The 11618-nt window shown below is 42.5% G+C and overlaps 2 protein-coding genes across 2 annotated transcripts; both read right to left on the reverse strand.

Moving 5' to 3' along the window:
* Positions 1-449: 449 nt before the first annotated feature.
* On the reverse strand, positions 450-1404 carry LOC125136392 (olfactory receptor 12D3-like). Its single transcript, XM_047797160.1, has one exon. It carries the CDS (start codon positions 1402-1404, stop codon positions 466-468), a length of 939 nt encoding a protein of 312 aa, XP_047653116.1. The 3' UTR covers positions 450-465.
* A 7230-nt stretch (positions 1405-8634) lies between these two features.
* Positions 8635-9585, reverse strand: LOC125136362 (olfactory receptor 12D3). The gene has a single exon (XM_047797125.1). The coding sequence runs from the start codon at positions 9583-9585 to the stop codon at positions 8635-8637; it is 951 nt and encodes a 316-aa protein (XP_047653081.1).
* Between the last annotated feature and the right edge of the window lie 2033 nt (positions 9586-11618).

The following is an 11618-nucleotide window of genomic DNA, read 5'->3' on the forward strand; positions in this document are numbered from 1 at the left end:
TATCACATACCAGCATGACTCACTCCACTATTTCCTTCCACGTTCTGTCAAGTGGTGTTTATGAAACAGGCTTTCACTGACCCAACCCTGCAAAAGAGCACCCACCAGGGCATGCTGATTCTGCCTTTTACTCCATGCATTTTACTTTCAGAAAGAGACACGCAGTTACTTCTTCAGCTTTTGTTTGCCCAGCTTCTCAGGTGAAAAAAGATCCATGTCCTCATGTCATAAACTTAGGGATCATTTCCACTGCAAAGTGAACATTCCCTGTTGAAAAAATACTCTGCGTGAACGACTAAAGGATAATTGGAATCGTGTGTGTGAAGACCACGCCTACAAGTGGCACAAATTTCTGAAATGAAAACAGAATTCAAGAAATGGATCCAAGTTAGTCTAGGTGAGAAAATAAATGTCATCAAGAGAGCACACAGTTCTCATTTCCTCTGGTATTGCCAGCGATTTTCTTTAGACAGACAGCTCCCATTTCCTCCCAAAGACTCTCCTCAGAGCCAACTTCACTTCCTTATTCCTAAGGGTGTATATCAGTGGATTCAGCACTGAAGTCACAGTGGTGTGTATGACAGCCACGTACCGTCCCTGTGATACAGAGGTGGCAGAGGCAGGGGGGATGTATGTGAGCCCCACAGTTCCATAGAAGAGAGACACCACCATGAAATGGGAGGCACAAGTGGACAGAGCCTTGCGGAGCATGTGGCAGGACCGGTGCTTGAGGAGAAGAAAGGTGATGATGTAGAAGTAGGAGAGGAGAGTGAGAAAACACGCTGCCATAGATAAGCTGCCCGTGACAATAAAAATGAGCCATCGATTGAGCCGAATGTCACCACAGGCCAACTCTAAGAGGGGCTTCACATCACAGAAGAAGTAGCTGAGTTTCAGAGAGTGGCAAAAGTTCAGGCGTGCGGTCATGACGGAATGCATCAGAGCATAAAAGAAGCTGGTGATCCAGGCCACAGCTGCCAAGAGAATACACACCCGGAGGTTCATGATCACAGCATAGCGAAGCGGGTAGCAGATGGCCACGAATCGGTCAAAGCCCATCACGGCCAGCAAAAGGGCCTCGGTGCAGCCCAGAAAGTGGAAGAAGTGGAGCTGACTGATGCAGCTTAGGAAGGAAATGGCCTTGTGAGGGGAGAAGAGGTTTGCCATTAGCATGGGCAGTGTCACTGAAGAATAGCAGATATCCAGACAAGAAAGATTTCCCAGGAAAAAATACATGGGAGAGTAGAGTCTTGGCTCTGAGGTGACGACCACTAATATGGACCCATTTCCAAACAGATCTATAATGTACACAACCAAGAGGGTCATGAAGATGATCGGTTGCAGCTCCCGATTGGAAGTCAGTTCCAGCAGAAGAAACTCATCCACTGTGGTGACGTTCTCCATTGCTTTGAGAAGGCTAACGACGGTGACAATTAGTAAACCTGTTCCAGTAGACTGTACAGGCTAAATGCAGCAAGTTCCTCACCGGGAAATACAGGAGGGTGATCCATGCTGAGCAAAGGGGTTGGAAATGCTGGAGTTAAATTCACTTGCAACGTCATCTAGGAACCAGAATATGGGATCAGTTCAGAGACCCTGTGATCTATACGCTGCATAGAACTAAGAAGCATATATAGAATGCTGAGTTCAACCTATAAAGCAGATCACAGAGAAGAAAGCAGATAGGCAGTGAATAACAGTAAGAGAACAGGACTCCATTTTAGCCCCATCGTAGCACTAAAACTAATGTAGCTAATAAGAGTCTTGTCAGATGTATTTGTAAACATTTAAACATTTATAAATGGATGTGATAGGCAATGTTCCCCTTTCTGGGTACGGGTAGAAGCACAGCAATAGTTCTAAATCGCCTCTAAAAAAAAAAACCAAAAACCAAGAAGCAAAAAGCAACCAAAAAAACAGAGTACCTTCCCTACAGCCTGAATTTCTCCAGGAAACTAGAAGACATTTCTTAAAATCCACAAACTTCCTATAATGTGTAGGCAGAGGGAACACTAATCAGCAGAATTGGTGTCTGCAGTCACAAGAGGGCACCACAGCAGCAGGGCTATTTATGCAGAACGAAAACCCCCACCCCACCCCCACCCCCACCCCCAATGCTAAGAAGTTTCAGTGACAAGAGAATTTTGGAAACAGGAGAAAATAATCAGTCCTAGAAAGAGAGTGCCTCACACTGAGAGAGAGTAAAACTGTTGCAACAGAGGAGGGGACCAATGAGCCAAAAATCTGGGAAAAAACATCCTATCCCCTTCCCATATAAACACCCTACTAATAACGTGCCCCCCAAATGCAACTTAGTCATAGACAAACAATAAATAGAAAAAAAGTCTGCATCCACGTCAAAGCAGAATTTAAAAAAAACCCAGAAAAATAGAAAATCCTGATTTCTCATGATTTCTCAAGCAGCTATAGCTCACTTGAAAAAATATTTGGAGTGAAACAGAAAAACTGCAGTGCAACATTCCCACCTGAAGCAATGAAAACTGTAACATAATTTTTATTGAGAAAAATACACAAATATCCAAAACAGAAATCCAAATTCAAAGTAAAATACAATCTGTTATTCTGACAAAGATCAAAACATTTAAGACAATGTATCTATCGAAGATGCAAAAACATACACAGACGGGGGGTGTCGGTTGATTTAACCTCTAACAGACATGTAGCACTGACTCTCAATTACAAACATCTCAAAGACTCTACCTTAGCCATTCCACTTCCTAGACTGCCATTCAGATGTGTTGGCAAATGTCAAAAATCATGGATTTGCCATGGTATTTATTGAAGCATTGCCATACCAGAGATGGCAAACAAACTCAATGACCATATTGGACTAGTTAAATAATTTTCATTGCAGAAGAAGCAGTAAAAGAAACAAGGCAACTCTTTACATAGGGCATTTGGTCACTTGCAAACAAACAAACAAACAAACAAACAAAAAACACTCCAAAGGATACATGTAAAAATGCATACATGCGTCCATATCAACTTTAAACAAAAGTTCCATGACCCAACAGATTAAGTCAGAGCTTTCCAGCTAAGAACTTGGGCCAGAAGTCCACTGCCCCCAGATCCTGTCATTTCCACAGCTTAAATTCAGATTCCCCAGTTACTCTCACTCAGACCTTCCAATGGTCTCAATCCCCTTCTGTTAAAAAAACAAAAAAACAGGAGTTCCCGTCGTGGCGCAGTGGTTAACGAATCCGACTAGGAACCATGAGGTTGGGGGTTCGGTCCCTGCCCTTGCTCAGTGTGTTAACGATCCGGCGTTGCCGTGAGCTGTGGTGTAGGTTGCAGACGCGGCTCGGATCCCACATTGCTGTGGCTCTGGCGTAGGCTGGTGGCTACAGCTCCGATTTGACCCCTAGCCTGGGAACCTCCATATGCCGCGGGAGCGGCCCCAGAAATAGCAACAACAAAAAAAGACAAAAGACAAAAAAAAAAAAACAAGAACGCTTCTTCCATCGAATGGAAAGTCATCTGTTCTACCTACTGTCTGTGCCCATTCATCCTATCCTTCACTCTTTTGTGTACCTACCCGGAATAAATACATGGTTTTGGTGCATGAGGAAATCCAAGAATCAGAGCTGTGAGGATTTGAATAAAATGAACAGAAAGCTTTTAGCTGCTCAGAGTCTTATATGACAAACATCGTACACCTAAGTGTAAGAATGAACCACAGAACACTTGGCCTTCACCCCCATTCCCACCACAAATAAACAAGATGAATCCCCTCTGACTCTCCCTGGAGATGTTCTCAGCATAGATGTCTTGGGATCTCGTCTCAAAGGGTTATTCTCTCTATTTGTCTCTTTTAGTAATTAATCATCTGATCAGTTCGTGTCCTTTTGAGAACGTTTTTTTACCTTCAACGAGGGAGAAAAGTAGTATTCAGAGCCAGTTTTTCACTAAAAGACTGAAGAAAAGAATAAGTATAGTAATTTTAAAAAGATACAGTTGGAAACTCTACCAGTGGAAACTCTTAACAATGTGTGAATACAATAGATGTCATTATCTAGAGAAATATATATTAAGGATAAACAATGAAATCCTGCTGTATAGCACTAGGAACTATATTCAGTCACTTCTAATGGAGCATGATGTAGTATAATGTGAGAAAAAGCATGTATATAGTTATGTGTGACTGGGTCTCTTTGCTGTACTGTAGAAAACTGACGGAACAGTGTAGACCAGCGATAATGGAAAAAATAAATATCATTTAAAAAAGAATTAAAAAATGATAAAGTTTAAACTGAAACATTTTGGCAAAAGAAGGTAAATTATTTAACTTGAGAAATGTCATACAAAAAGAAAACCACCACAAAATAGGAGCTTTATATCTACCAAAAATGAAAGATACATTATCTTCTTGGACTCAAAATAGATCCTGGCTGTGAATGGAGGAAAAATTGACAGAGAGTTTTCTTAAAATCTGCCTTAGCCAAAAAATTCTTTATAATGATTAGTTTATAGATGCAAACAATGAAACTCACAGACTCTGGAGTAAGATGCCCTGGAGTTTGAATCCAGCTCTGCTAGCAGTGTGACTTTGGTTATGTTACTTATCCTTTCTGGGCCCCAATTTTCCTCATCTGTAAACAGATGACAATGATGAAAGCAATCTTACTGACTGATTACACACACAGATAATCATGGCTAAAAAGAATTCTGAATAAGGGTTATGAGGCCCTTTTGCAAGAAGCAGAAAGCTTGCGATGTTGAGAATCTTGGTCTGGGGAGTTCCTGTTTTGGCACAGAGGAAACGAATCTGACTAATATCCTTGGGGACATGGGTTTGATTCCTGGCCTCGCTCAGTGGGTTGGGGATCCAGCGTTGCTGTGAGCTGTGGTGTAGTCTGCAGGCATGGCTCAGATCCCGCTTTGCTGTGGTGCCACATAGGCCAGCAACTGCAGCCCTGATTCCACCCCTAGCCTGGAAACTTAAACGTGCCACAGGTGTGGCCCTAAAAAGTAAAAAGAAAAAAAGAATCATGGTCTGGAAACCTCAGTCCCATATCTAGAATTTTATCCAGCTCTATTGGAGATGACACTTGCAAAAAGATTACTTTTTATCAAATTCAAAATATGTTTTCTCTCATGGATATTGACAAGCTGATTCTAAATTAACAAAAAACGAATAGGGGAAGATCTGGTTCAAGATGGCAAAGTTGGAGGGTCCTCAACTCACTTCCTGCCATGGACACACCTAATCTACAGCTACAGAGGGAAAAATTCCCTCTAAAAGAAAGCCAGGTTATTTCATTCTTATTTTATGGCCGAGTAGCATTCCACTGTACAGCAGAAATTGGCACAACACTGTAAATCAACTATACTTTAATAAAAAGAAAAATGAAAACCAGATTATTTTCCCAGCAGAAAGCTGGCCATGAATGGAGCCAAGTTCAAGAACTTCCCAGGCTCCTTGGGCATCAAAGGGATCACACTCTCTCCAGGTGCCCCAACCCCAGCTGCTCGCCTCACACAGGTACCTCCTCTAAGGATGGACTCGCCTCCCTTCGATCATCACATGGCCTGAAGACCTGCAATTGCTGATGGCAGCTGCCCACCCTCTGCCCAGCTCAGCCTCCCTCAGGAATGCCCTGAGACCCAATGCCAAGCCAGTGCCACACATCAGACAGACCCTGTCGACTCCCACAGTCCTTTCCTGGCCCCTCTTCTCCCCTTTTCCGTCCTACACAGCAGTCAGAAGCAAGAAGCCCACCTCATAATTATCGCTCTTCTTTAAAAAGAAAAAGAAACCCAGGAACTAGCTGAACAGCTCCTACACATCAGATGAATGAGGCCAATCCCACATTGAATCAGGTAGAGAGGCTGAGACACAGTCTGGCCAGACACTCCACCTCCTCAGGATGGCACCTCACAAGCAGGAGGGGACTCACCACTCCCAGCCTCTCATTGAGGAGTGAAGAGTTTGGATGCCACATCTGGCACCCAGTTCTAAAGAGTTCCCCTTGAGGAGCAGGCCCCCAAACATTTAGCTTTGAAAACCAACAGGGCTTGCATCCATGAGACCCACAAGGCTATAAAGAAGTAAGAGTCAGTTCTCTTAAAAGGCTCATATGATCTCACTGTGGCTATTGACCCCCTCCCCAAAGAGGGCTCAGCACAGACAGCAGACTGAAATGTCTCCAGTTGTTTTTTTGTTTTGTTTTTTGTTTTTGTTTTTTAGGGCTGCACCTGCAACATATGGAAGTTCCGAGGCTTGGGGTTGAAACAAAGCTGCAGCTGCAAGCCTACACCACAGCCACAGCAACACTGGATCTGAGCCACGTCTGCAGCCTATGCCACAGCTTGCAGCAACACTGGATCCTTAATCCCCTGAGTAAGGCCAGGGATTGAACCCAAATCCTCGCAGAGGCTATGTCAGGTTCTTAACCCACTGAGACACAACAGGAACTCTACATGTCCAGTCTTTACCTAAAAGAGGCATATTTGCTTATTTTAAAAGTTTGACTGAAGGGCAGTCCTTTTTTTTTTTTTTTTTTTGGCCATGCCTGCAGCATGTGGGATTTCCTGGGCAAGGGATCATACCCTTGCCACAGCAGTGACTCTGAGCCGCCAGAGTGAGAACACCAGATCCTCAATCCCCTGCACCTCAAGAGAACTCCTAAATGGCAGTCTTCTAATTTAATACACATCTAGGGACCAAATGCCACACTCTCCATAGATGGGGGGCCTGGCAGACATTATCTTTGGGTTCTCTCTCCACTTCATTCAGTTCGCCAGCATATCCCACCATGCAGGGAACATTCCTTCATTGTCATGCTCTGGTGACCTGCAGGGCTCATATTTATAGGTCCCATAAGACTGTAACAAACAGTTCTTAATTGGCTAGCCCCCATGGCAGAGCACAGACACATCAAACAGAAATACCAGTCTTTCTGAGAAAAGGGCCTTAGTTGCTTTTCTTAAAGGCTACAGACTGAGAAGCAGGCTTCTAATTTAGCACACACCTAGGGGCCAATTGCAATCCTCTGCAGAGCTCATGGAGGCCAACAGATGTAAGCTTCATGCTACACGTCTGCCCTCCCCTAAATCTCTGGTTTCTAAGAAAGAAATGCATGTACCCTGCTGGTGCCCTGGCTTTTGTTGCTGACCCCCGGAGGACACACTAATGGCCAGAGGGCCTTGTGCCAGGGGCTTACCAGACAGTTACAAGCAAAGAAACTGTTCTTAACTGTCTACCACTCCAGGGCTTAGTGAAAGAGGAGCAGACTGAAACATCCATCTCACAGACTTCCCCTGAGGAAGTCTATAGGCAGACATTAAAAGATGCTGCCTGAGAGTCTGGCTTCCTATTGTCCTGCATCTAGATGCAACTGAGACATGTACTATCAGTCTCAGATTTTTTTTTTCTTTTTTAGGGCTATGCCTGGGGCAGATGGAAGTTCCCAGGCTAGGGGTTGAATCGGAGCTACAGTTGCTGCCCTATGCCACAGCCACAGCAACATGAGATCTGAGCAATGTCTGCAACCTACACCATAGCTCACAGCAATGCTGGATCCTTAACCCACTGAGCAAGGACAGGGATCAAACCTGCATCCTCATGGATACTAGTTGGGTTCTTAACCTGCTGAGCCACAACAGCAACTCTGTGATGGTTAATTTTAAATCAGCTTGCCTGGGACAAGGAATGCTCAGATAGATGATAAATTTTTCTCTCTGGGTGTGTCTGTGAGGGTGTTTCTGAAAGAGATTAGCATTAGAATCTGTAGACTGAGTAGACATCATCTTCACCAGTGTTGGGGGGTATCATCCAATGCCCAGCCTTCCTTCTCTCTGGGAGTCAGGCTGATATCTCCAAAACGCAATCCCAAACCTCTGATCATACGGTTGGTCTTTTCTAACCTGACCAGCCCCATCCTGAAGCTACCCTGGAGCCCCCCACGAGTCACCTTATGAGCATAAACTCAGATGTAATCCAAGTGGTTCATGAATAACAAATACACTTCTATACCTTTGGAAGTGCCAAGAATTTTAGCATCTTGACTCCCCAAACCCAGGGCAAAGAACAGATAAGGTATTTATTACAGAGTGGGTGCCTGCCCTCATCCCTACCTATCCTTCTGATCTCCTTTTATTCGTCAGAGCACTTAATTAACCTTACAAATGTACTTATGAACTTGTTTATTGTGTATCCCCTATCACACTAAACTTTAACTTTTAGGAAATTGTGTAATTTCTTTTCTTCTCTTTTTTTGGCCATGCCTGCAGCATGCGGAAGTTCCCAGGCCAGCGTGTGGAAGTTCCCAGATGAGGGATCAAACCCATACTACAGTAGCGACCCAAGCCACAGCAGTGACAATGCCAGCTCCTTAATCTGCTTACCACCAGGGAACTTGAGATCATGAAATTTTTTTGCTCACTCCTGTGTTTCTTGCACCTACTGTGCTGCATGACATATGTTCAATGACTATGTCTTCGATAAATGACTAGATGAATAAAAATTGAACACATAATCATTATGCACAATTGAGTGCAGACTATATTTATAGGTGCTGCAAATTCCTGAAGGAAAAGTAGAAATCAAGTAAACCTTTTATTACAGTGAAGAGATAAAAATCTTGATGGAAATCAGATTTAAGTCTCTTAATCTCAGTGGTGCTGCTGGCAGTATGCAAACAACTTGCTCCCAAAGGTTTTCTTCAGCGCCAACATCACTTCTTTATTCCTAAGAGTGTAAATCAGTGGATTCAGCACTGGAGTGACTGCGCTGTATATGATGGCCACCATGCGGTCCTGACTCATGGAGGTGGCTGAGGCAGGACGAGTGTATGTGAAGCCCACGGGTCCATAGAAAAGACAAACGACCATGAAATGGGAGGCACAAGTGGACAAAGCTTTGTGGAGGATTCTGCAGGACTTATTCTTGAACAGAAGGGAGCAGATAATATAGAAGTAGGAGAGAAGAGTCAGGAAGAAAGCTCCCATAGATATGCTGCCTGTGACAACAGAAAGAAGCCTTTGATTGAGCAGTGTGTTATTACAGGCCAGTTCCAAAAGCGGCTTGACATCGCAGAAGAAGTGATTGAGTTTGTGGGAGTGGCAAAAGTTCAGGCGTGCAGTCATGAGAGAATGCATCAGTGCATTAAAGAAGCTGGTGATCCAGGCCACCACTGCCAAAAGAATACACATTTGGGGGTTCATGATGACAGTGTAGCAAAGCGGGTTGCAGATGGCCACAAAACGATCAAAAGCCATGATGGCCAGTAAGATGGCCTCTGTGCTGCCCAGAAAGTGGAAAAAGTGGAGCTGAGTGATACAGCCTAGGAAGGATATGGCCCTGCGAGTGGAGAGGAGGTTTACAAGGACTTTGGGCAGTGTCACTGAAGAGTAGCATATATCCAGACAGGAAAGGTTTCCCAGGAAAAAATACATAGGAGAATGAAGTTTAGGTTCCAAAATAGCAATCACTAATATAGCTCCATTTCCAACCAAGTTTATCAAGTAAACCATCAAGAAAATCACAAAGAAGAAAGGCCTCAGCATCTGAACACCAGTCAGGCCAAGTAGAAGAAACTCATTCCCTGTGGTGACATTCTCCATTGCTTTGGGGAGCAAATACAACAATAACGAGGAGTTAATTTTTTTGAATTTTTAATTTTACACTGCGGGGGGGTAAGTAAAGCAAGTTTGCTATTTGGAAGAGTTTAAAAGTTAGCTACAATGTGAAGAATATTTAGGAGTGGTAAAGCTAAATTTACTTGCCAGAAAATTAATGAAAACTAAGTATCAAATAAATTCTGAAGCAGTCAAAAGACATTAGACTAATAAAAGCAGCATATTATGAACAAATCAGATATAGATAAGGGACACGTTTTTTGGCTGAACCCACAGCATTCAGAAGTTCCTGGGCCAACCCAAGCTACTGCAGTGACAATGCTGGATTTTTTAACCCACTGCACCACAAGGGAACTCCAATAAAGGGCACTTTTTAAAAGTATACATTTAAAGCATGATTATAATCTTACTTAGGAGATGATTACTTACTTACAGGAATTAGAGGTCAGACAAATTTAAAACACATGAAGAGGAGTTCCCATTGTGGCTCAGTGGTTAACGAATCCGACTAGGAACCATGACATTGAGGGTTCAGTCCCTGGCCTTGTTCAGTGGGTTAAGGATCCAGTGCTGCCGTTAGCTGTGGTGTAGGTTGCAGACACGGCTTGGATCCCGAGTTGTGGTGGCTGTGGTGTAGGCCGGCGGCTACAGCTCTGATTAGACCCCTAGCCTGGGAACCTTCATATGCCACCAGAGAGGCCCTAGAAAAGGCAAAAACACAAAATAAATAAATAAATAAATAAAACATGAAGAGATTACTCATCGTTCAGCTTATGATTCTAGCTTCTGGCAGTAACATAGATGTAGCCTAGTGAGGATTTCTTCTTTTCTTCTAAGAGGTGATAAAACCTTAGGTAAATTAACATATCCCTCCTAAAAACCTAAACCTTCAGTAAAACTAAGAAACATAAAACCCAGAAACTCCAAATATTGTGTAAGTAGAGGGAGTAAAAACAATGTAATTAAGATCAGTAGTCACAATATTGCAGCATAGTGGTGGAGCTGTGTGTATAGTTGTGAAAAACTTGACATGGTGAAAAGTCCTAACAGGAGAAGAATTTTTTAAACACCTCCCCCAATTTTCAGTCCCAGAAAACAGTGTCCCACATTTTATGAAAACTTCTACATGGGGGAGGGAAGAGAGGAATTAGAACAAAACAAGGCATAAGCATTGAGGAGAACAGAAAGAAAAAGGTATAATAAATGTAGGAAGAACAAAGCCCAGCTATTTGTAAAAGAAAATAATCACCGCCTTAGTAACAGAAGAGGGAGCCCTTGAACAGAGGAACTGAAAAAACTACCTAATAACCTCCCCCCCCCCCCGCCCCCGAACACGCTAAGATTCCTGTGCTAATGATTGGTCCAGAATATCATGGTCCAATGTAAGCTCCCAATAAAATGGCTTCAAGAGTTGATAACAATAATAAAGAAATATTCAAATCCACAATCATAGTAGCAATTTTTAACACATCTCTCTATGCCTAATAGAAGAAAAAGCCAAAAAAGTTAATAAGAATTTTAAAATATGAACTTACAAATTTGATTTACATATATAAACACTTAATCCAATAAGAAGTCACACCCACAAAAAGAGAACATACAAATTGAGATAATTTATCACTACATTAAAATATACACTAAAGGAAGTTCTTTAGTCAGTAGGAAAAGATTCTGAGCAGAAGAATGGAACTGCAGAAAGAAACAAAGACCACCAGAATGGATGTGTCTGTGTATGTGCAAGGAAAAATGACTTTAAAAAGGTGAAAAATGACTCTACGAGGCAATAATGATTACGATTGGTGGATGTTAGGACTATGTAGAATAGAATGCGTCAATGGGAAAAAAGAAAGAATTCCTATTTTTAAGTACACATTGAACATTTACAAAATCAAGCATAGGTTGTCTTTTTTAAAAAAATTCAAAAAAATTATAGAAAGATGCAAACATTTCAAAAGCCTGAGTTATTCAAAAAATATTATTTGACTATGGTAAAATTAGAAAACAATAAGAAAAAGACA

This window comes from Phacochoerus africanus, chromosome 9 (genome assembly GCF_016906955.1).
Source record: "Phacochoerus africanus isolate WHEZ1 chromosome 9, ROS_Pafr_v1, whole genome shotgun sequence".
Lineage (NCBI taxonomy): Eukaryota > Metazoa > Chordata > Mammalia > Artiodactyla > Suidae > Phacochoerus > Phacochoerus africanus.